A 24,693-nucleotide genomic window follows, 5' to 3' on the forward strand; every position below is an offset into this window, starting at 1 on the left:
CTATTCTTGTGGGGACCAGAAGTCCCTACAAGAATAGTAAACAAAGTCAAAATTGACCAGCTGGGGACATTTTGTTAGTCCCCACAAGGTCAAATGCTATTTCTAGGGGGTTTAGGGTTAAGGTTAGAATTAGTGTTAGGGTTAGAATTAAGTTAAATATTAAAGTTAGGAGCTAGGGTTAGTTGTAGGGTTAGGAGCTAGGGTTAGGTTTAGGGTTAGGATAAAGTTTAGGTTTTTGGGTTAGGGTTAGGGTTAAGGTTAGGGTTAGGGTAAGAGTACGGGTTAGGATTAGGGTTAGGGGTTAGGGAAAATAGGATTTTGAATGGGACTGAATTGTATGTCCCCACAAGGTTAGCTGTACAAGACTGTGTGTGTGTGTGTGTGTGTGTGTAACTCACATTAAGGTGATCTGTTGTGATATTCATCAGGTGATGGTTGGAGGGGTGGAGCCTCTCAAACAACAGAGTATCAGCTCCTTTACAGTATAGACGGATCCTCCCCTCTGGGTTACGCACTGCAGACAGAGACATACTTTAATATGATCCGGGTTACGCACTGCAGACAGAGACATACTTTAATATGATCCGGGTTACGCACTGCAGACAGAGACATACTTTAATATGATCTGGGTTACACACTGCAGACAGAGACATACTTTAATATGATCTGGGTTACGCACTGCAGACAGAGACATACTTTAATATGATCTGGGTTACACACTGCAGACAGAGACATACTTTAATATGATCCGGGTTACGCACTGCAGAGAGAGACATACTTTAATATGACCTGGGTTAATCACTGCAGACAGAGACATACTTTAATATGATCCGGGTTACGCACTGCAGACAGAGACATACTTTAATATGACCTGGGTTACGCACTGCAGACAGAGACATACTTTAATATGATCCGGGTTACGCACTGCAGACAGAGACATACTTTAATATGATCTGGGTTAATCACTGCAGACAGAGACATACTTTAATATGATCCGGGTTACACACTGCAGACAGAGACATACTTTAATATGATCCGGGTTACGCACTGCAGACAGAGACATACTTTAATATGATCCGGGTTACGCACTGCAGACAGAGACATACTTTAATATGATCTGGGTTAATCACTGCAGACAGAGACATACTTTAATATGATCTGGGTTACGCACTGCAGACAGAGACATACTTTAATATGATCTGGGTTACGCACTGCAGACAGAGACATACTTTAATATGATCCGGGTTACGCACTGCAGACAGAGATATACTTTAATATGATCCGGGTTACGCACTGCAGACAGAGATATACTTTAATATGATCTGGGTTACGCACTGCAGACAGAGACATACTTTAATATGACCTGGGTTACACACTGCAGACAGAGACATACTTTAATATGATCTGGGTTACGCACTGCAGACAGAGACATACTTTAATATGATCCGGGTTACGCACTGCAGACAGAGACATACTTTAATATGATCTGGGTTACGCACTGCAGACAGAGACATACTTTAATATGATCTGGGTTACACACTGCAGACAGAGACATACTTTAATATGATCTGGGTTACGCACTGCAGACAGAGACATACTTTAATATGATCCGGGTTACGCACTGCAGACAGAGACATACTTTAATATGATCTGGGTTAATCACTGCAGACAGAGACATACTTTAATATGATCTGGGTTACGCACTGCAGACAGAGACATACTTTAATATGATCTGGGTTACGCACTGCAGACAGAGACATACTTTAATATGATCCGGGTTACGCACTGCAGACAGAGACATACTTTAATATGATCTGGGTTACACACTGCAGACAGAGACATACTTTAATATGACCTGGGTTACACACTGCAGACAGAGACACACTTTAATATGATCTGGGTTAATCACTGCAGACAGAGACATACTTTAATATGATCCGGGTTACGCACTGCAGACAGAGACATACTTTAATATGACCTGGGTTACACACTGCAGACAGAGACATACTTTAATATGACCTGGGTTACGCACTGCAGACAGAGACATACTTTAATATGATCCGGGTTACGCACTGCAGACAGAGACATACTTTAATATGATCTGGGTTAATCACTGCAGACAGAGACATACTTTAATATGATCCGGGTTACGCACTGCAGACAGAGACATACTTTAATATGATCTGGGTTAATCACTGCAGACAGAGACATACTTTAATATGATCCGGGTTACGCACTGCAGACAGAGACATACTTTAATATGATCCGGGTTACGCACTGCAGACAGAGACATACTTTAATATGACCTGGGTTACACACTGCAGACAGAGACATACTTTAATATGACCTGGGTTACGCACTGCAGACAGAGACATACTTTAATATGATCCGGGTTACGCACTGCAGACAGAGACATACTTTAATATGATCTGGGTTAATCACTGCAGACAGAGACATACTTTAATATGATCCGGGTTACGCACTGCAGACAGAGACATACTTTAATATGATCTGGGTTAATCACTGCAGACAGAGACATACTTTAATATGATCCGGGTTACGCACTGCAGACAGAGACATACTTTAATATGATCTGGGTTACGCACTGCAGACAGAGACATACTTTAATATGACCTGGGTTACGCACTGCAGACACACTAACTAAATGTTAATCTAAAAGAAATGTGAGATAATGTCTAGATGCTTTTTATAGTGGAGATCAAGTTTATAAATTGCCTGGCTGGGCTGATGAGACAGTGGATTGCGCAGTCAGATGAAACAGAGTAAATAGGCATTTTAATGTCATAGATTTATATTGTTGTACAGTATGTTTTATACAAAGATATTTTATTTTGCTCTTGCGTAAGTTGCTGAAGTGCACTACGTCAAGGTGTGTTTGGTGAGCGTGTGTGTGTCTACTGTATGTTAAGGTGTGTTTGGTGAGCGTGTGTGTGTCTACTGTACGTCAAGGTGTGTTTGGTGAGCGTGTGTGTGTCTACTGTATGTCAAGGTGTGTTTGGTGAGCGTGTGTGTGTCTACTGTATGTCAAGGTGTGTTTGGTGAGCGTGTGTGTGTCTACTGTACGTCAAGGTGTGTTTGGTGAGTGTGTGTGTGTCTACTGTATATCAAGGTGTGTTTGGTGAGCGTGTGGGTGTCTACTGTATATCAAGGTGTGTTTGGTGAGCGTGTGTGTGTCTACTGTATGTCAAGGTGTGTTTGGTGAGCGTGTGTGTGTCTACTGTATGTCAAGGTGTGTGCGTGCTTGTGTGAGTGCGTATGCATGCATGCGTATACCTATAACGGACATCCTCTTGCGGATGTTGTTGAAGTCGAGGATGGCCAGCAGTGTGTATGTGACGGGTCGGCCCAGCTCTGTCACAGTGACAGTACCAGGGGTTCTAGACCGGAACACAAAACCAAAGTTCCTGGCTGCTGTTACCAACGCACCCTCATCTGGAGACTGGGCCTTATACATCAACTCTCCTAGAGGGGGTAGAGTGGGGGAGTGAGAGAGAGTGATGGGGGAGAGAGAGCAATGGGGGAGGGAGAGGGAGAGAGAGAGGTGAGAGAGGCGAGGGAGACAGAGGTGAGAGAGGGAGACAGAGAATACAGTATCTATTAAACACATTCTATACATCTATTTTGAACACAAAATACAACATGCTTTTGAGATGCACTATGCAAAAACCACTCCGCCATTTCATGGTTCGCCTAATTTCAGTTTATGTGACAAAACAAGCAATGCATAGTGTAGAGAATCATTGTACCATCTAAACCGCTTTGAAATATATTTTAAACAACCAAAATATAACCCTCATTCCCCCTCTCTCTCTCCTCCTCCCTCTATCTCTATCTAACCCTCATTCCCTCTACCTCGCTCTCTCTTACCCTACTTCTATTCCTCCCTCTATTGCTCTCTCACCCTCCCTCACCCTCCCTCTCCTTCTATTCCTCCCTCTATCCCTCTCTCACCCTCCCTCTCCTTCTATTCCTCTCTCTCACCCTCCCTCTCCTTCCATCCCTCCCTCTATCGCTCTCTCACCCTCCCTCTCCTTCTATTCCTCCCTCCATCCCTCTCTCTCACCCTCCTTCTTCTCCTCACTCATGACGGTGTGACAGAGGGAAAGCAGCCGGAAGAACTCGTGGCTGTGAAGGTCTCCCAACTTCACCGACTTCAGCAGACCGTTGTCATAGTAACAGAAGTCAGGGTCCGCCAGGGGGTTGAAGGAGGAGAAGTCTAACCTCTAGAAAGAGAGAAGAGGAGAGAGAGAAGAGGAGAGAGAAGAGGAGAGAGAGAAGGGGGGTAGAGAGGAAGGAGGACAGTTGTAGTATTCACCGTTAGAAACTATGCTTTGTATTCACCTATGGTTAAAGAGCAAAGTGCACAGTGCCAGAGTGATGTCATTGCCACAGAGAGCAAGCTGAACAGTATGCTGTGTTGTTAGTCATACTGTTAGTCTTACGTTAGCCTGCTCACCTTTAGCTGTGCTCCCAACGGGTCGATCACCTCACCTGACAATAGAACACACTCACACTTAGACTCAGAGTTACCCAGCACCACAAGGACGTCTACAACATTGACTGGGGGAACAGGACAGTGCTGTTTTGATCTGATTTGTGTGTGTGTGTGTTTTTCTATTTGTATTCATTAAGAATCCCCATTAGTTCCTGCCAAGGCAGCAACTACTCTTCCTGGAGTTTATTATGGATCCCCATTAATTCCTGTCAAGACAGCAGCTACTCTTCCTGGGGTTTATTATGGATCCCCATTAGTTCCTGCCAAGACAGCAGCTACTCTTCCTGGGGTTTATTATGGATCCCCATTAGTTCCTGCCAAGGCAGCAGCTACTCTTCCTGGGGTTTATTATGGATCCCCATTAGTTCCTGCCAAGACAGCAGCTACTCTTCCTGGGGTTTATTATGGATCCCCATTAGTGCCTGCTAAAGGCAGCAGCTACTCTTCCTGGGGTTAATTATGGATCCCCATTAGTTCCTGTCAAGACAGCAGCTACTCTTCCTGGGGTTTATTATGGATCTCCATTATTGCCTGCTAAAGGCAGCAGCTACTCTTCCTGGGGTTTATTATGGATCCCCATTAGTTCCTGCCAAGACAGCAGCTACTCTTCCTGGGGTTTATTATGGATCCCCATTATTGCCTGCTAAAGGCAGCAGCTACTCTTCCTGGGGTTAATTGTGGATCCCCATTAGTTCCTGCCAAGACAGCAGCTACTCTTCCTGGGGTTTATTATGGATCCCCATTAGTTCCTGCCAAGACAGCAGCTACTCTTCTTGGGGTTTATTATGGATCCCCATTAGTGCCTGCCAAGGCAGCAGCTACTCTTCCTGGGGTTTATTATGGATCCCCATTAGTTCCTGCCAAGACAGCAGCTACTCTTCCTGGGGTTTATTATGGATCTCCATTATTGCCTGCTAAAGGCAGCAGCTACTCTTCCTGGGGTTAATTATGGATCCCCATTAGTTCCTGCCAAGACAGCAGCTACTCTTCCTGGGGTTTATTATGGATCCCCATTAGTTCCTGCCAAGACAGCAGCTACTCTTCCTGGGGTTTATTATGGATCCCCATTAGTGCCTGCCAAGGCAGCAGCTACTCTTCCTGGGGTTTATTATGGATCTCCATTATTGCTTGCTAAAGGCAGCAGCTACTCTTCCTGGAGTTTATTATGGATCTCCATTATTGCCTGCTAAAGGCAGCAGCTACTCTTCCTGGGGTTTATTATGGATCCCCATTAGTTCCTGCCAAGACAGCAGCTACTTTTCCTGAGGTTTATTATGGATCCCCATTTGTTCCTGCCAAGACAGCAGCTACTCTTCCTGGGGTTTATTATGGATCTCCATTATTGCCTGCTAAAGGCAGCAGCTACTCTTCCTGGGGTTAATTACGGATCCCCATTAGTTCCTGCCAAGACAGCAGCTACTCTTCCTGGGGTTTATTATGGATCCCCATTAGTTCCTGCCAAGACAGCAGCTACTCTTCCTGGGGTTTATTATGGATCCCCATTAGTGCCTGCCAAGGCAGCAGCTACTCTTCCTGGGGTTTATTATGGATCTCCATTATTGCTTGCTAAAGGCAGCAGCTACTCTTCCTGGAGTTTATTATGGATCTCCATTATTGCCTGCTACAGGCAGCAGCTACTCTTCCTGGGGTTTATTATGGATCCCCATTAGTTCCTGCCAAGACAGCAGCTACTCTTCCTGGGGTTTATTATGGATCCCCATTAGTTCCTGCCAAGACAGCAGCTACTCTTCCTGGGGTTTATTATGGATCCCCATTAGTGCCTGCCAAGGCAGCAGCTACTCTTCCTGGGGTTTATTATGGATCCCCATTAGTGCCTGCCAAGACAGCAGCTACTCTTCCTGGGGTTTATTATGGATCCCCATTAGTTCCTGCCAAGACAGCAGCTACTTTTCCTGAGGTTTATTATGGATCCCCATTTGTTCCTGCCAAGACAGCAGCTACTCTTCCTGGGGTTTATTATGGATCTCCATTATTGCCTGCTAAAGGCAGCAGCTACTCTTCCTGGGGTTAATTATGGATCCCCATTAGTTCCTGCCAAGACAGCAGCTACTCTTCCTGGGGTTTATTATGGATCCCCATTAGTTCCTGCCAAGACAGCAGCTACTCTTCCTGGGGTTTATTATGGATCCCCATTAGTGCCTGCCAAGGCAGCAGCTACTCTTCCTGGGGTTTATTATGGATCTCCATTATTGCTTGCTAAAGGCAGCAGCTACTCTTCCTGGAGTTTATTATGGATCTCCATTATTGCCTGCTACAGGCAGCAGCTACTCTTCCTGGGGTTTATTATGGATCCCCATTAGTTCCTGCCAAGACAGCAGCTACTCTTCCTGGGGTTTATTATGGATCCCCATTAGTTCCTGCCAAGACAGCAGCTACTCTTCCTGGGGTTTATTATGGATCCCCATTAGTGCCTGCCAAGGCAGCAGCTACTCTTCCTGGGGTTTATTATGGATCCCCATTAGTGCCTGCCAAGACAGCAGCTACTCTTCCTGGGGTTTATTAGGATCCCCATTAGTTCCTGTCAAGGCAGCAGCTACTCTTCCTGGGGTTTATTATGGATCCCCATTAGTGCCTGCCAAGGCAGCAGCTACTCTTCCTGGGGTTTATTATGGATCCCCATTAGTTCCTGCCAAGGCAGCAGCTACTCTTCCTGGGGTTTATTATGGATCCCCATTAGTTCCTGCCAAGGCAGCAGCTACTCTTCCTGGGGTTTATTATGGATCCCCATTAGTGCCTGCCAAGACAGCAGCTACTCTTCCTGGGGTTTATTATGGATCCCTATTAGTGCCTGCCAAGGCAGCAGCTACTCTTCCTGGGGTTTATTATGGATCCCCATTAGTGCCTGCTAAAGGCAGCAGCTACTCTTCCTGGGGTTTATTATGGATCTCCATTATTGCTTGCTAAAGGCAGCAGCTACTCTTCCTGGAGTTTATTATGGATCTCCATTATTGCCTGCTAAAGGCAGCAGCTACTCTTCCTGGGGTTTATTATGGATCCCCATTAGTTCCTGCCAAGACAGCAGCTACTCTTCCTGGGGTTTATTATGGATCCCCATTAGTGCCTGCCAAGGCAGCAGCTACTCTTCCTGGGGTTTATTATGGATCCCCATTAGTGCCTGCCAAGACAGCAGCTACTCTTCCTGGGGTTTATTAGGATCCCCATTAGTTCCTGTCAAAGCAGCAGCTACTCTTCCTGGGGTTTATTATGGATCCCCATTAGTGCCTGCCAAGGCAGCAGCTACTCTTCCTGGGGTTTATTATGGATCCCCATTAGTTCCTGCCAAGGCAGCAGCTACTCTTCCTGGGGTTTATTATGGATCCCCATTAGTTCCTGCCAAGGCAGCAGCTACTCTTCCTGGGGTTTATTATGGATCCCCATTAGTGCCTGCCAAGACAGCAGCTACTCTTCCTGGGGTTTATTATGGATCCCTATTAGTGCCTGCCAAGGCAGCAGCTACTCTTCCTGGGGTTTATTATGGATCCCCATTAGTGCCTGCTAAAGGCAGCAGCTACTCTTCCTGGAGTTTATTATGGATCCCCATTAGTGCCTGCTAAAGGCAGCAGCTACTCTTCCTGGGGTGTATTATGGATCCCCATTAGTGCCTGCTAAAGGCAGCAGCTACTCTTCCTGGGGTTTATTATGGATCCCCATTAGTTCCTGCCAAGACAGCAGCTACTCTTCCTGGGGTTTATTAGGATCCCCATTAGTTCCTGTCAAGGCAGCAGCTACTCTTCCTGGGGTTTATTATGGATCCCCATTAGTTCCTGCCAAGGCAGCAGCTACTCTTCCTGGGGTTTATTATGGATCCCCATTAGTTCCTGCCAAGGCAGCAGCTACTCTTCCTGGGGTTTATTATGGATCCCCATTAGTGCCTGCCAAGACAGCAGCTACTCTTCCTGGGGTTTATTATGGATCCCTATTAGTGCCTGCCAAGGCAGCAGCTACTCTTCCTGGGGTGTATTATGGATCCCCATTAGTGCCTGCTAAAGGCAGCAGCTACTCTTCCTGGGGTTTATTATGGATCCCCATTAGTTCCTGCCAAGACAGCAGCTACTCTTCCTGGGGTTTATTAGGATCCCCATTAGTTCCTGTCAAGGCAGCAGCTACTCTTCCTGGGGTTTATTATGGATCCCCATTAGTTCCTGCCAAGGCAGCAGCTACTCTTCCTGGGGTTTATTATGGATCCCCATTAGTGCCTGCCAAGACAGCAGCTACTCTTCCTGGGGTTTATTATGGATCCCTATTAGTGCCTGCCAAGGCAGCAGCTACTCTTCCTGGGGTTTATTATGGATCCCCATTAGTGCCTGCTAAAGGCAGCAGCTACTCTTCCTGGAGTTTATTATGGATCCCCATTAGTGCCTGCTAAAGGCAGCAGCTACTCTTCCTGGGGTGTATTATGGATCCCCATTAGTGCCTGCTAAAGGCAGCAGCTACTCTTCCTGGGGTTTATTATGGATCCCCATTAGTGCCTGCCAAGGCAGCAGCTACTCTTCCTGGGGTTTATTATGGATCCCCATTAGTGCCTGCTAAAGGCAGCAGCTACTCTTCCTGGAGTTTATTATGGATCCCCATTAGTGCCTGCTAAAGGCAGCAGCTACTCTTCCTGGGGTGTATTATGGATCCCCATTAGTGCCTGCTAAAGGCAGCAGCTACTCTTCCTGGGGTTTATTATGGATCCCCATTAGTGCCTGCCAAGGCAGCAGCTACTCTTCCTGGGGTTTATTATGGATCCCCATTAGTGCCTGCTAAAGGCAGCAGCTACTCTTCCTGGAGTTTATTATGGATCCCCATTAGTGCCTGCTAAAGGCAGCAGCTACTCTTCCTGGGGGTTATTATGGATCCCCATTAGTTCCTGCCAAGGCAGCAGCTACTCTTCCTGGGGTTTATTATGGATCCCCATTAGTTCCTGCCAAGACAGCAGCTACTCTTCCTGGGGTTTATTATGGATCCCCATTAGTGCCTGCCAAGACAGCAGCTACTCTTCCTGGGGTTTATTATGGATCCCCATTAGTGCCTGCCAAGACAGCAGCTACTCTTCCTGGGGTCTAGCAAATATTAAGGCAGTAATATACATTATAATACCATTATAAACATTAAAATACATTTGATTTCACACCACATTAAGCGTGTGCCCTCAGACCACTACTCTACTACTACACACAATCTAGGTGTAAGTGTGTGTATAGAGTGCATGTGTATATACTGTGTACGTGTGTGTATAGTGTCTAAGTTGTGTGTTTAGTGTGTATGTTGTATGTGTTTGTACATGTGTGTGTAAATCTTCACAGTCCTTGCTGTTCCATAAGGTGTATTTCTATCAGTTTTTAAAAAATCTGATAGACTGTAGTATATATGTAGTATACCCACCTTAAATCTGATAGACTGTAGTATATATGTAGTATACCCACCTTAAATCTGATAGACTGTAGTATATATGTAGTATACCCACCTTAAATCTGATAGACTGTAGTATATATGTAGTATACCCACCTTAAATCTGATAGACTGTAGTATATATGTAGTATACCCACCTTAAATCTGATAGACTGTAGTATATATGTAGTATACCCACCTTAAATCTGATAGACTGTAGTATATATGTAGTATACCCACCTTAAATCTGATAGACTGTAGTATATATGTAGTATACCCACCTTAAATCTGATAGACTGTAGTATATAGTGTAGTTTATAGTGTAGTATATAGTAGTATATAGTGTAGTATATAGTGTCATATATAGTGTAGTATAGAGTGTAGTATATAGTAGTATATAGTGTAGTATACCCACCTTAAATCCGATAGACTGTAGTATATAGTGTAGTATTGTCACGTCCTGACCATAGAGAGCCTTTATTTTCTATGGTAGAGTAGGTCAGGGCGTGACTGGGGGGTTAGTCTAGTTTATATTTTCTATGTGGGGTTCTAGGTTGTTTTTTCTATGTTGGGGTTTTGGTATGATTCCCAATGAGAGGCAGCTGGCTATCGTTGTCTCTAATTGGGGATCATACTTAAGTAGCATTTTTTCCACCAGTGGGTTATGGGATATTGTTTTGTTTGGAGTTAGTGCACTTTGCACCTTTGTAGTCACGGTTTGATTGTTTATTGTTTATTGTTTTGTTAAGTTTCACTATTAATAAAGCATGTGGAACTCTACGTACGCTGCGCTTTGGTCCGACCATTATTACGAACAACGTGACAAGTATATTGTGCAGTATATAGTAGTATATAATGTAGTATATAGTGTAGTATATAGCGTAGTATATAGTGTGTTATATATTGTAGTATAGAGTGTAGTATATAGTAGTATATAGTGTAGTATATAGTAGTATATAGTGTAGTATATAGTGTAGTATACAGTGTAGTATATAGTGTAGTATACCCACCATAGGCATGTCCATTGATAGAGCACTTGCTAAAGCTCATGATGTTCTGAGTGAGAGTTCCTGTCTTGTCACTGAAGATGTACTCCACCTGTTTCAATGGGGGGGGGGGGGGGGGGGGGGGGGGGTTATCAAGATACCACAGACATACTGAACCTACATCCAGACACACCACAGGCCTTTAGGCTAACATTCTCCAACACAGACATACTGAACCTCCATCCAGACACACCACAGGCCTTTAGGCTAACATTCTCCAACACAGACATACTGAACCTACATCCAGACACACCACAGGCCTTTAGGCTAACATTCTCCAACACAGACATACTGAACCTACATCCAGACACACCACAGGCCTTTAGGCTAACATTCTCCAACACAGACATACTGAACCTCCATCCAGACACACCACAGGCCTTTAGGCTAACATTCTCCAACACAGACATACTGAACCTCCATCCAGACACACCACAGGCCTTTAGGCTAACATTCTCCAACACAGACATACTGAACCTACATCCAGTCACACCACAGGCCTTTAGGCTAACATTCTCCAACACAGACATACTGAACCTACATCCAGACACACCACAGGCCTTTAGGCTAACATTCTCCAACACAGACATACTGAACCTACATCCAGACACACCACAGGCCTTTAGGCTAACATTCTCCAACACAGACATACTGAACCTACATCCAGACACACCACAGGCCTTTAGGCTAACATTCTCCAACACAGACATACTGAACCTCCATCCAGACACACCACAGGCCTTTAGGCTAACATTCTCCAACACAGACATACTGAACCTCCATCCAGACACACCACAGGCCTTTAGGCTAACATTCTCCAACACAGACATACTGAACCTACATCCAGACACACCACAGGCCTTTAGGCTAACATTCTCCAACACAGACATACTGAACCTACATCCAGACACACCACAGGCCTTTAGGCTAACATTCTCCAACACAGACATACTGAACCTCCATCCAGACACACCACAGGCCTTTAGGCTAACATTCTCCAACACAGACATACTGAACCTCCATCCAGACACACCACAGGCCTTTAGGCTAACATTCTCCAACACAGACATACTGAACCTACATCCAGACACACCACAGGCCTTTAGGCTAACATTCTCCAACACAGACATACTGAACCTCCATCCAGACACACCACAGGCCTTTAGGCTAACATTCTCCAACACAGACATACTGAACCTACATCCAGACACACCACAGGCCTTTAGGCTAACATTCTCCAACACAGACATACTGAACCTCCATCCAGACACACCACAGGCCTTTAGGCTAACATTCTCCAACACAGACATACTGAACCTCCATCCAGACACACCACAGGCCTTTAGGTTAACATTCTCCAACACAGACATACTGAACCTCCATCCAGACACACCACAGGCCTTTAGGCTAACATTCTCCAACACAGACATACTGAACCTACATCCAGACACACCACAGGCCTTTAGGCTAACATTCTCCAACACAGACATACTGAACCTCCATCCAGACACACCACAGGCCTTTAGGCTAACATTCTCCAACACAGACATACTGAACCTACATCCAGACACACCACAGGCCTTTAGGTTAACATTCTCCAACACAGACATACAAGGATCTAGTGCAGATGAACAACAGTAGGGTGGAGGATGTTCCTCACCTGACCCAGTTCCTCATTGAGAGTGGTGGTCCTGGCTTCAGCTGCTGTGTTACACTGTGGACAGAACATCTTCCTGTCCCAGTTTATAAAGTAACTATGACCCAGCCTAATCACCTCCACACTGGAGAGAGACAAAGGGAGGGGAAAGGGAGGGAGGGAGGGGAAAGAGAGAGAGAAAAACATTATGATAATTCAACAGGAAGCCCTCTAACTTGTTTAGGATTGCAGATAGATTGCAGCCCACACAACACATACAAAAACACACAACAGACTAACACACAAACACACTAACACATAAAGAAACCAACAAACAACAGTTATCAGTACGGGTGGGTCAGTACCAGACACTAACATCAGTCTTGGATTGAAATACTAACTTGTTCCAGAATCCACAGAAAGTAAAGTACTGATGAAGCATCTTGACTGTCACTGTCACTCATCTCCCTTGACTAAAAGGGTCATAGAGGTTTTATTACCTGACATAGAGATGTTATTACCTGACATAGAGGGCTTATAACCTGACATAAAGTATTCCTGACCTGACGTAGAGTGAGATGGGCACCACGGTGTTGAGAATGATGACGTAGGACCAGAAGGAGAGGAAAGCAGAGAATAGGAAGTTGTCTACAGGCAGGTCCCAGGCCAGGTAACTCTGGAACAGAGAACCCACCTCTCTCTCCCACACAGCGTTCCCCACAGCCAGGATCACACCCATACACACCATGAAGCCAAAGATCTGGGATGGGGAGAGAGAGGAGGGCGAGAGGGGAGAGAGAGGGGGGAGAGAGAGGCGTGAGAAGGGCCGAAAGGGGGGAAGAGAGGGGAGAAAGAGGGGAGAGAGAGAGGGGAGAAAGGGGGGAAGAGAGGGGAGGGAGAGGGAGGGAGAGAGAGGGGAGAAAGGGGGGAAGAGAGGGGAGAAAGAGGGGAGAGAGAAAGGGGAGAAAGGGGAGAAAGGGGGAAGAGAGGGGAGAGAGAGGGAGGGAGAGGGGAGAAAGGGGGAAGAGAGGGGAGAAAGAGGGGAGAGAGAGAGGGGAGAAAGGGGGAAGAGAGGGGAGAGAGAGGGGAGAGGGAGGGTGAGAGAGGGGAGAAAGGGGGGAAGAGAGGGGAGAAAGAGGGGAGAGAGAGAGGGGAGAAAGGGGGAAGAGAGGGGAGAGAGAGAGGGGAGAAAGGGGGGAAGAGAAGGGAGAGAGAGGGGAGAGAGAGAGGGGAGAAAGGGGGGAAGAGAGGGGAGAGAGAAAGAGGGTAAAGATTAGAATTATGTCAAAATGTATGTACCTTATTTTTATTTCAAAGTGTCAAGCTAAACTAGAAAAGTACAGTTTCGGGAGAAACCAGAAGACTAGTCTTGTTTTATATTAGAAGTAGATGTTAAACACGTATGGCCAAACAGAAGGGGAGGTGTGGGGTCTCCTACCCAGAGCACCAGTGTGTTCATGAGGCGGTCAATGCTTGTGCGTTTGAACTTGGTGCGACCACTATTCTGCATCAGCTTGGTGTCTGGGCCTGGTTAGAGAGATATAGAAAGAGGAATTGGTTAGACAAACACACACACGCACGTGCACACACACACACACACACACACAAACACACACACACACACACACACACACACACACACACACACACACACACACACACACACACACACACACACACACACACACACACACACACACACACACACACACACACACACACATACACACACACACACACACACACACAAAGAGACAGACAGACAGACATGTTAAGTTCATGTTTTAAGTATCCCTATATTTCTGTTATTACGGGGCTATCACTCAGTCAAGAGTGCGCATGCGCAGAAAGTTTTGTCGTTGATGGACCTAGTGTCACACCCTGGCCTTAGTTATCTTTGTTCTCATTATTATTTTAGTTAGGTCAGGGTGTGACATGGGGAAGTTTGTGTGTTTTTGTATTGTCTAGGGTGTTGTATGGTTTAGGGGGTTAAGTAGAGTAGATGGGTTAGTGTTCAGTGTAGGTGTCTAGGAAAGTCTATGGTTGCCTGAATTGGTTCTCAATTAGAGACAGCTGGTTATTGTTGTCTCTGATTGGGAGCCATATTTAAGGCAGCCATAGACTTTAGCTGTTTGTGGGTAATTGTCTATGTCAGTGTGTAATGGTCAGTGTCAGCACCATTTTGTTTATATAGCTTCACGGTCGTCAGTTTGTTATTTTGTTAGTTTGTGTATAGTTGTTCGTTTCGTGTTTCTTTTCTCTCTTCTAATAAAGGAAGATGTATTTTGCACACGCTGCGCCTTGGTCCAATCTCTCACAGCAAGACGATCGTGACACCTAGCCTTGAGTGTAATGGCTACTTGTAGTGTGTTCATATAGTATAGTAAACTTTGTTAAACTGGAACCTTGTCGTTGTGTCATTTCGAGTTAACATTGGTAGCAGAGGATGGTTTCTAACTACAATGTGCCACCTCGCTTCGACGAGAAGAGATCGTACGAAAAATGGAAAAATGAACTGGGAATCTGGACACGTGTTACTAATATGGACGCGAAAAAGCAAGCACTTGCGGTGGTATTATCGCTGGAGGGAAGAGCGAGAGATACAGCACTGGAAATATCCGTTGAGGATTTGAACAAGGATGATGGTATGGGAACTTTGATCACAGCACTGGATTCTGTATTTCTTAAAGAAGAGAAAGACCGTGCCTAAGAGGCATATTCAAACTTTGACAGTGTTACGAGAGATATTTCGGTTGCAATGACGGACTACATCATTGATTTCGAACAGAGGTACAATAGAATGCGCAAGTATGACATGGTTCTCCCAGATGCAGTGTTAGGGTTCAAGTTGCTAGACACTGCTTGTCTAGATGGTAGGGAGAAATAGTTGGCTTTGACTGCTTGTACTGTGCTGACTTTTGCATCTATGAAGTCGGCACTAAAAATAATATTTGGTGAAAAGACGTCTGTCGCGCCAATAACAGATGGAATGCAAGTGAGTGACGCAGCATATTACACCGAGCAGCACAGAAAAGGCGCCAACAAGTCACCTTCTCAAGACAACCAGAAGAGGGCGCCATTTCCCGGCACAAATCCACTGGACAAATTTGGAAGGAGATCGAAATGTGCAATTTGTCAAAGCACTTACCATTGTGTTAAAGACTGTCCTCATAAAAATGAACAAGTTAAACTAACAGAGGAAAATGTAAACACAGAGATAGAGCAGTGTAACATTACACTGTTTTCAAATGAATCTGCTTCTGATACTGAGATTTTTATAGTTGAATCCTTAGGATCCGCTGTGATTGATACTGCATGTACACGGACAGTGTGTGGTGCAAAATGGCTTGATAGCTATGTCAGTGAACTAAATATGAAAGAAGTACAAAATATGATTGACACACCAAGCAACAGAGCTTTCAAATTTGGAGATGGGAGAATTGTCCATTCTACCAAGAGAGTTAAGATACCAGCAAAAATTGGTCAGACTAAGTGTCACATTGAAACAGAGGTGGTCCCTACAGATATCCCCTTACTATTAAGCAAAGCTTCCCTCAAGAAGGCAGGGGCTGTACTAGACATAAAAAATGACCAGGCAGTGATGTTTAAACAACCAGTGACTCTTGAACTTACTACCTCAGGCCACTATTGTGTAAACATTTTAGACAAAGACATCACACAGACTCCATGCAAAAATGAGATTCTGACTGACATAGAGAACATGAGCACTAAAGAAAAACACCAAGTATTGTTAAAGCTTTACAAACAGTTTGGACATGATACAGTTGACAGACTTCAGAAGTTACTCAGCAGTTCAGGGAATAATGATGATGAGAAGTACGAAACTGGAAACAAAGTGTACTACAAACGAGTTGACTGTCAAGAGTGGAAAGGACCGGGAGTAGTCATTGGTCAAGATGGTGTGGTGATATTTGTGAGGCACGAAAGCATGATTGTCAGGGTGCATCACTCAAGATTGCGGAAAGTAAATGATCAACAAGATAGAGGGGCTGTTGCTGAGAATCAGTCTCCTAATGAAAATGACAAAAAGGACACAGTAACAGACACAAACATACCAGATGTCGCATCCAATGATATGGACACCGAAACTGACACAGGAAATGGAGCAGAGACCTTCAACCATGCCACAGGTAATACTGTTGAGCGTTCAAATGAGGAAAACATTCAACAACAGTCATATGTGTTAAGAGAACATGGTTGTTCCAATCTGAAAACTGGACAAACTGTTAAATACATGGACATAGAAAGTGGTATTCATTCCACATACAGCAACCGTCATTGGACGAGCAGGAAAAGCAAAACACAAGAACTGGTACAACTTGCAGTACTCTGAACCAGCTACACTTTCTGGTACAACAGGGTCAGCTGACCTGTCACTTGTAGATAATATCGGAATTGAACCAATGGAAAATCGAGAAAAACAGAATGACATTCAAAATGATGATGTACTTGAAACAAAGGATGTGTCATTTGACTCAGCTAAGCTAGATGAGCTCAGTAATTGGAGGAAAAATGGAGTGTTTGAGGAAGTCAAAGACATTGGCCAAAAGTGCGTCTCAACAAGGTGGGTGTGTACCCTTAAAGAATCCTTAACTGGAATAGTGCCCAAAGCACGTCTAGTGGCTAGCGGTTTTGAGGAGCTGGCTGCTAAAGAACTCACAAAGGACTCACTGACCTGCGCCTCAGAGTCACTCAGATTGCTGATGTCAGTGATCTGCCAGAAAAAAATGGAAACTTAATTCCATAGACATGAAATCTGGATTTTTGCAGGGAACAGAGCTGTCAAGGGACATTCACATCCGACCTCCGCCCGAAGCTAAAATCGAAGGAACACTGTGGAAACTAAAAAAGTGTGTGTATGGACTGGCAGATGGATCACTGTCCTGGTACAACAAAGTCAAGGCAACAATGCTGAATACAGGTGGAAAAATGTCACAAGTGGATCCTGCAGTCTTCTATTGGCTTGATCAAGACTGCAATGTGACTGGAGTACTTTCCTGTCATGTTGATGACTTTATCTGGGGTGGCTCACAGACCTTTGCTTCAACTGTGATTCCACACCTCAAAGCTGTTTTCTAGGTTGGCCGTGAGGAGCATGATCCTTTTTGTTATGTTGGCATAGAGTTTATTACAGTTGATGGAAAAATACTGATGCAACAGGAGAGCTATATCAAGAATCTTCAACCCATCCACATGGATTCTTCAAGAGCCGTACAAAGGAATTCCCCTCTATGTGGAATTGAAGCTGGTCAATTGAGGTCAATGATAGGACCAATTTTATGGCTGCGAGACAGAGTAGACCTGGTTTGATGGTTGCAACTTGGCATCTAACACAAAACACGCCACTGTACAAACCATTCATGAGGCAAACAAAGTTGTTCGTAAACTGAAATCACAAAAAGTGACTTTAAAGTTTCAGCATGTTGGAAAAGATGACTTTGAAACTAGTTGTCTTCAGTGATGCTTCGCTAGGTTATCACTGGTGGGACAAAACGGCACTTTCTACCTGTAGTTTGTGTCACTGTCAACTACTCGTTAGTTGATGCTGTGAAGTCAACCAACTCTGTCACAGAGAAAAGACTTTGAGATTAGCAGCATCAAGGAACTTATTCAAGCACAGAGAATCCAGCGGATTCTGTGGTCGACCACAAAGGAACAGCTTGCTGACTGTCTGACTAAAAAAGGAGCATCCGGTCTTGTGCTCCTACAGGCTCTCGCTCCTACAGGGTCTCAGTAATGGAAAGTGGCAGCTTGAGTAATACAAATAAAAACTGTCACACAACCCATTTGTAATGGGGATCTTGAATAATACTTGGACATTTAATTATGTTGTTGATGTTTTATTTGTCTTTAAAGAAAAGGGGGAGTGTAAAGGCAGTCATTGTTGTTCTCCCCCTTAGACGAGGAGGAGCATGGATAGGACCAAGATGCGGATTGAGGGAAATAAGCCATCTTTTAATGGAAACAGCAAAACAATACACTACAAAACTACAAAACAACAAATGAGACTAACCTTCAACTGTCCTGTGAGGACACAGGAACAAACACCCACAAAACACCAGTGAAACCCTGGCTGCCTTTGTATGACTCTCAATTAGAGACAAACAATACACACCTGTCTCTAATTGAGAATCATACCAGGCCGAACACAAAACCCCACATAGAAATACAAACATAGACAAACCCACCCAACTCACGCCCTGTCCAACTAAAATGAATACAAAACAAAGGAAAACAGGTCAGGAACGTGACAGAACCCCCCCCTTAAGGTGCGAACTCCGGGCGCACCAGCACAAAGTCTAGGGGAGGGTCTGGGTGGGCGTCTGTCCACGGTGGCGGCTCTGGCGGTGGACGAGGTCCCCACCCCACCATAATCAATCCCCGCTTCTTTATCCCCCTCCCAATGACCACCCTCCCACTAACCCCACCTAAATGAAGGGGCAGCACCGGGATAAGGGGCAGCACCGGGATAAGGGGCAGCACCGGGATAAGGGGCAGCACCGGGACAAGGGGCAGCACCGGGACAAGGGGCAGCACCGGGACAAGGGGCAGCACCGGGATAAGGGGCGGCAGGTCCTGGCTGAGGGACTCCGGCAGGTCCTGGCTGAGGGACTCCGGCAGGTCCGGGCTGAGTGGCAGCTCCGGCAGGTCCGGGCTGAGTGGCAGCTCCGGACTGTAGGGCAGCTCCGGACTGGCGGGCAGCTCCTGACTGGCGGGCAGCTCCTGACTGGCGGGCAGCTCCTGACTGGCGGGCGTCTCCGGCAGCTCCTGACTGGCGGGCGTCTCCGGCAGCTCCTGACTGGCGGGCGTCTCCGGCAGCTCCTGACTGGCGGGCGTCTCCGGCAGCTCCTGACTGGCGGGCGTCTCCGGCAGCTCCTGACTGGCGGGCGTCTCCGGCAGCTCCTGACTGGCGGGCGTCTCTGGCAGCTCCTGACTGGCGGGCGTCTCTGGCGGCTCCTGACTGGCGGGCGTCTCTGGCGGCTCCTGACTGACGGACGGCTCTAGCGGCTCCTGACTGACGGACGGCTCTAATGGCTCGTGGCAGACGGGCGGCTCTAATGGCTCGTGGCAGACGGCTGACTCAGATGGCGCTGGGCAGACAGATGGCTCAGACGGCGCTGGGCAGACAGATGGCTCAGACGGCGCTGGGCAGACAGATGGCTCAGACGGCGCTGGGCAGACAGATGGCTCAGACGGCGCTGGGCAGACAGATGGCTCAGACGGCGCTGGGCAGACAGATGGCTCAGACGGCGCTGGGCAGACAGATGGCTCAGACGGCGCTGGGCAGACAGATGGCTCAGACGGCGCTGGGCAGACAGATGGCTCAGACGGCGCTGGGCAGACAGATGGCTCAGACGGAGCTGGGCAGACGGGCCGTTCAGGCACCGCTGGGCAGACGGCAGACTCTGGCCGGCTGAGACGCACTATAGGCCTGGTGCGTGGTACCGGAACTGGAGGTACCGGGCTGAGGGCACGCACCTCAGGGCGAGTGCGGGGAGAAGGAACAGTGCGTCCAGGGCTCTGGAGACGCACAGGAGGTCTGGCGCGTGGTGCCGGAACTGGAGGCACCGGGCTGGAGACACGCACCATAGGGAGAGTGCGTGGAAGAGGAACAGGGCTCTGGAGATGCACTGGAAGCCTGGTGCGTGGTGTAGGCACTGGTGGTACTGAGCTGGGGTGGGAAGGTGGCGCCGGATATACCGGACCGTGAAGGAGGACACGTGCTCTTGAGCACCGAGCCTCCCCAACCTTACCAGGTTGAATGGACCCCGTAGCCCTGCCAGTGCGGCGAGGTGGAATAGCCCGCACTGGGCTATGCAGGCGAACCGGGGACACCACCTGTAAGGCTGGTGCCATGTACACCGGCCCGAGGAGACGTACTGGAGACCAGATACGTTGGGCCGGCTTCATGGCACTCGGCTCGATGCCCAACCTAGCCCTCCCAGTGCGGCAAGGTGGAATAGCCCGCACTGGGCTAAGCACGCGTACTGGGGACACCGTGCGCTTTACCGCATAACACGGTGTCTGACCAGTACGACGCCCTCTTACTCCACGGCAAGCCCGGGGAGTTGGCTCAGGTATCCAACCCGGCTTCGCCACACTCCCCTTTAGCCCCCCCCCAAGAAATTTTTGGGTGAGCCTCTCGGGCTTCCGTGCTAGCCGCGTACCCTCATACCTGCGCTCCTGGGCTGTGGCTGCCTTCTTCTCCTCCCGAGAGCGGCGATTCTCTCCCACCTTAGCCCAGGGTCCTTCTCCATTGAAAATTTGCTCCCAACTCCATTCCTCTTCTCTCCATTGCTTTAGTTCTTGTTCTCTCTCCTCAATCCGCTTGGTCCTGTTGTGGTGGGTGTTTCTGTAAAGGCAGTCATTGTTGTTCTCCCCCTTAGACGAGGAGGAGCATGGATAGGACCAAGATGCGGATTGAGGGAAATAAGCCATCTTTTAATGGAAACAGCAAAACAATACACTACAAAACTACAAAACAACAAATGAGACTAACCTTCAACTGTCCTGTGAGGACACAGGAACAAACACCCACAAAACACCAGTGAAACCCTGGCTGCCTTTGTATGACTCTCAATTAGAGACAAACAATACACACCTGTCTCTAATTGAGAATCATACCAGGCCGAACACAAAACCCCACATAGAAATACAAACATAGACAAACCCACCCAACTCACGCCCTGACCAACTAAAATGAATACAAAACAAAGGAAAACAGGTCAGGAACGTGACAGGGAGATTGTTAAGTTCATGTTTTAAGTATCCCTATATTTCTGTTATTACGGGGCTATCACTCAGTCAAGAGTGCGCATGCGCAGGAAGTCTAGTCGTTATGGACCTGGCCTTGAGTGTAATGGCTACTTGTAGTGTGTTCATATAGTATACTAAACTTTGTTAAACTGGAACCTTGTCGTTGTGTCATTTCGAGTTAACAAGACAGACAGACAGACAGACAGACAGACAGACAGACAGACAGACAGACAGACAGACAGACACAGAGAGAAGGACCAACCTGCAAAGATGACCAGTCCATAGCAGGTCTCTGTGTTGCGGAGGACACAGCCTCGTAGTAACATGTTGTGGTTGCTCAGGGGGTATTTACAGTCTCTCCAGCACAGAAGACCACAGAACCTGTCCAGCTTGTTGTTGGGAGGCTCACAGACCACCTCACCTGCACCGGCAACACACACCTTTATCACACACTTACAGCTAATACAGGTCTTCAGACACACTATCACCTCACCTAGTCAGCTAAGATACAGTACAGTGTTCTCTCCATCATCATCTTACCATCCCAGCTCAGTAACAGACAGCTTTTAGAAACCACCTCAGCAGCACTGCACACTGTTTACTACATCACCCTCTGCTTCACAAAAAGAATGACTAGATATTCAACATCACCACAGAGGGCAGAGTTCAGCTGTGTTTCAGACACATTCCATTTTAGGACTATTGAATTAAACTGACTTACTATGGGCGCTGCGCTAGCAGACACACGCACGCACGCATGCACGCACGCACACGCACGCACGCACACACTCGCACGCACTCACGCACGCACGCACACACACGCACACACACAGACAAACTTGCTTGCAGTAATGCTTTCTGCTGAGCAGGTGAGGAGAGATGCGTGGGTGAACCATGCTGATGAGGAAAACCAGTGTGTCTGTGGGGAACGGAGAGACTGGGGGTGGTAAGCGCTGACAACGGAGGGCGTGTGTGTGTGTGATGCTGGGCAATATGTGTGCTAAGTACTTGGTTGCAGAGTGGACCTGCTGACCTCTGATGTGTGAAAGACACAGAGACCAATAGAGAGAGACTTCCTACCATCAAAAGAGGCCAGGTTGTTGGGGTCTCCCAGCTCTGCAGTCACAGACAGAGACTGACGCACCTTCATATTGGTCTCCCTGCACAAACACAACACAACATACACACACACACACACACACACACACACACACACACACACACACACACACACACACACACACACACACACACACACACACACACACACTGTATATGAACTCACAAACCATGAGGATCACTGTGTTGTGCTTTATTGGACTGTGCTGTGTGTTATGGTGTACTCTTACCCGTCTAGCTCTGCGGTTTCGATGTAACAGAGGCTATGAGGTTCACTACTGGACAGTAAGAGAAGGTCAGCCTGAAGAGAAACATCAGCTAGCGTTAGCATCTGCTGACACACTGTAGCATTTCTGATAATACCACTTTTGTCCCTTCTCTGGCTAACACGCTACTAGTACAGTACATTGAAAGTTAACCTTAGTGTAGAGATTGTTTGGCTGAAATATGAGAGCGCTGTGTGTTACATCGCCTTTATGGAAGCCTTTAAAACCACCCTGAACGAATCTCAATACCGGTAAGTGCTTGTATATATATCAAACCATTGCACTGCACCATAAAAACTGTGTTATGAATACAGAATACATTACAACAGTTGTAAATGAATCATGACCAGTGTGTGTGTGTGTGTGTGTGTGTGTGTGTGTGTGTGTGTGTGTGTGTGTGTGTGAGATACATTATGATACATTATGCTGATGATTGAATGACACACACTTACTGCCACAAACTGGTTATTCTCCAGTTTAATGATATCACCCACTCTTACATTCATCCACTTCTCCTTCTGAAGACTGAGAGAGAGAAACGAGGGAGGGAGGTAGAGAGAGAGAAAGAGAGGGAGAGAGAGAGCGAAAGAGAGGGAGAGAGAGAGAGAGAAAAAGAAAGGGAGAGGGAGGGAGGGAGGGAGGGAGGGAGGGAGGGAGGGAGGGAGGGAGGGAGGGAGGGAGGGAGAAAGAAAGAAAGAAAGAGAGGGAGAGAGAGAGAGAGAGGGAGGGAGAGAAAGAGGGAGGGAGGGAGGGAGGGAGGGAGGGAGGGAGGGAGAAAGAAAGAAAGAGAGGGAGAGAGAGAGAGAGAAGGAGGGAGGGAGAGAAAGAGGGAGGGAGGGAGGGAGAGAAAGAGGAACTAAATTATGAATATAAACAGCTTACAATGTGTGAAGAGAACAGCATGAGTATTGGTCAGCAGCAGAAGTGACTGATGACTGTCTGTATTGCTGAGTGTAGACTGGACTAGATAACTGTCTGTATTGTTGAGTGAAGACTGGACTAGAGGACTGTCTGTATTGCTGAGTGTAGACTGGACTAGATGTCTGTCTGTATTGCTGAGTGTAGACTGGACTAGATGATTGTCTGTATTGCTGAGTGTAGACTGGACTAGATGACTGTCTGTATTGCTGAGTGTAGACTGGACTAGAAGACTGTCTGTATTGCTGAGTGTAGACTGGACTAGATGACTGTCTGTATTGCTGAGTGTAGACTGGACAAGAAGACTGTCTGTATTGCTGAGTGTAGACTGGACTAGATGACTGTCTGTATTGCTGAGTGTAGACTGGACTAGAAGACTGTCTGTATTGCTGAGTGTAGACTGGACTAGATGACTGTCTGTATTGCTGAGTGTAGACTGGACTAGAAGACTGTCTGTATTGCTGAGTGTACACTGGACTAGATAACTGTCTGTATTGCTGAGTGTAGACTGGACTAGAAGACTGTCTGTATTGCTGAGTGAAGACTGGACAAGAGGACTGTCTGTATTGCTGAGTGTAGACTGGACTAGATAACTGTCTGTATTGTTGAGTGAAGACTGGACTAGAGGACTGTCTGTATTGCTGAGTGTAGACTGGACTAGATGATTGTCTGTATTGCTGAGTGTAGACTGGACTAGATGACTGTCTGTATTGCTGAGTGTAGACTGGACTAGAAGACTGTCTGTATTGCTGAGTGTAGACTGGACTAGATGACTGTCTGTATTGCTGAGTGTAGACTGGACTAGAAGACTGTCTGTATTGCTGAGTGTAGACTGGACTAGATGACTGTCTGTATTGCTGAGTGTAGACTGGACTAGAAGACTGTCTGTATTGCTGAGTGTAGACTGGACTAGATGACTGTCTGTATTGCTGAGTGTAGACTGGACTAGAATACTGTCTGTATTGCTGAGTGTACACTGGACTAGATAACTGTCTGTATTGCTGAGTGTAGACTGGACTA

General features: G+C 46.7%; 1 protein-coding gene across 1 annotated transcript in view; it reads right to left on the reverse strand.

Moving 5' to 3' along the window:
* The window catches only part of LOC129847048 (phospholipid-transporting ATPase ID-like), a 37,273-nt gene extending 13,984 nt beyond the window's left edge, over positions 1-23,289 (reverse strand). The window contains exons 1-12 of the mRNA XM_055914824.1: positions 23,208-23,289; positions 22,720-22,790; positions 22,451-22,530; positions 21,633-21,791; positions 14,031-14,119; positions 13,156-13,352; positions 12,617-12,737; positions 10,921-11,008; positions 4,478-4,512; positions 4,085-4,244; positions 3,295-3,483; positions 399-514 (exon numbers count right to left, since the gene is read on the reverse strand). Coding sequence (XP_055770799.1) covers positions 399-514; positions 3,295-3,483; positions 4,085-4,244; positions 4,478-4,512; positions 10,921-11,008; positions 12,617-12,737; positions 13,156-13,352; positions 14,031-14,119; positions 21,633-21,791; positions 22,451-22,530; positions 22,720-22,790; positions 23,208-23,261 — 1,359 coding nt within the window. The 5' untranslated portion in view covers positions 23,262-23,289. The remainder of the gene's footprint in view (positions 1-398; positions 515-3,294; positions 3,484-4,084; positions 4,245-4,477; positions 4,513-10,920; positions 11,009-12,616; positions 12,738-13,155; positions 13,353-14,030; positions 14,120-21,632; positions 21,792-22,450; positions 22,531-22,719; positions 22,791-23,207) is intronic.
* Positions 23,290-24,693: the final 1,404 nt, after the last annotated feature.

This window comes from Salvelinus fontinalis, unplaced genomic scaffold (assembly GCF_029448725.1).
Source record: "Salvelinus fontinalis isolate EN_2023a unplaced genomic scaffold, ASM2944872v1 scaffold_0686, whole genome shotgun sequence".
Taxonomy (NCBI): domain Eukaryota; kingdom Metazoa; phylum Chordata; class Actinopteri; order Salmoniformes; family Salmonidae; genus Salvelinus; species Salvelinus fontinalis.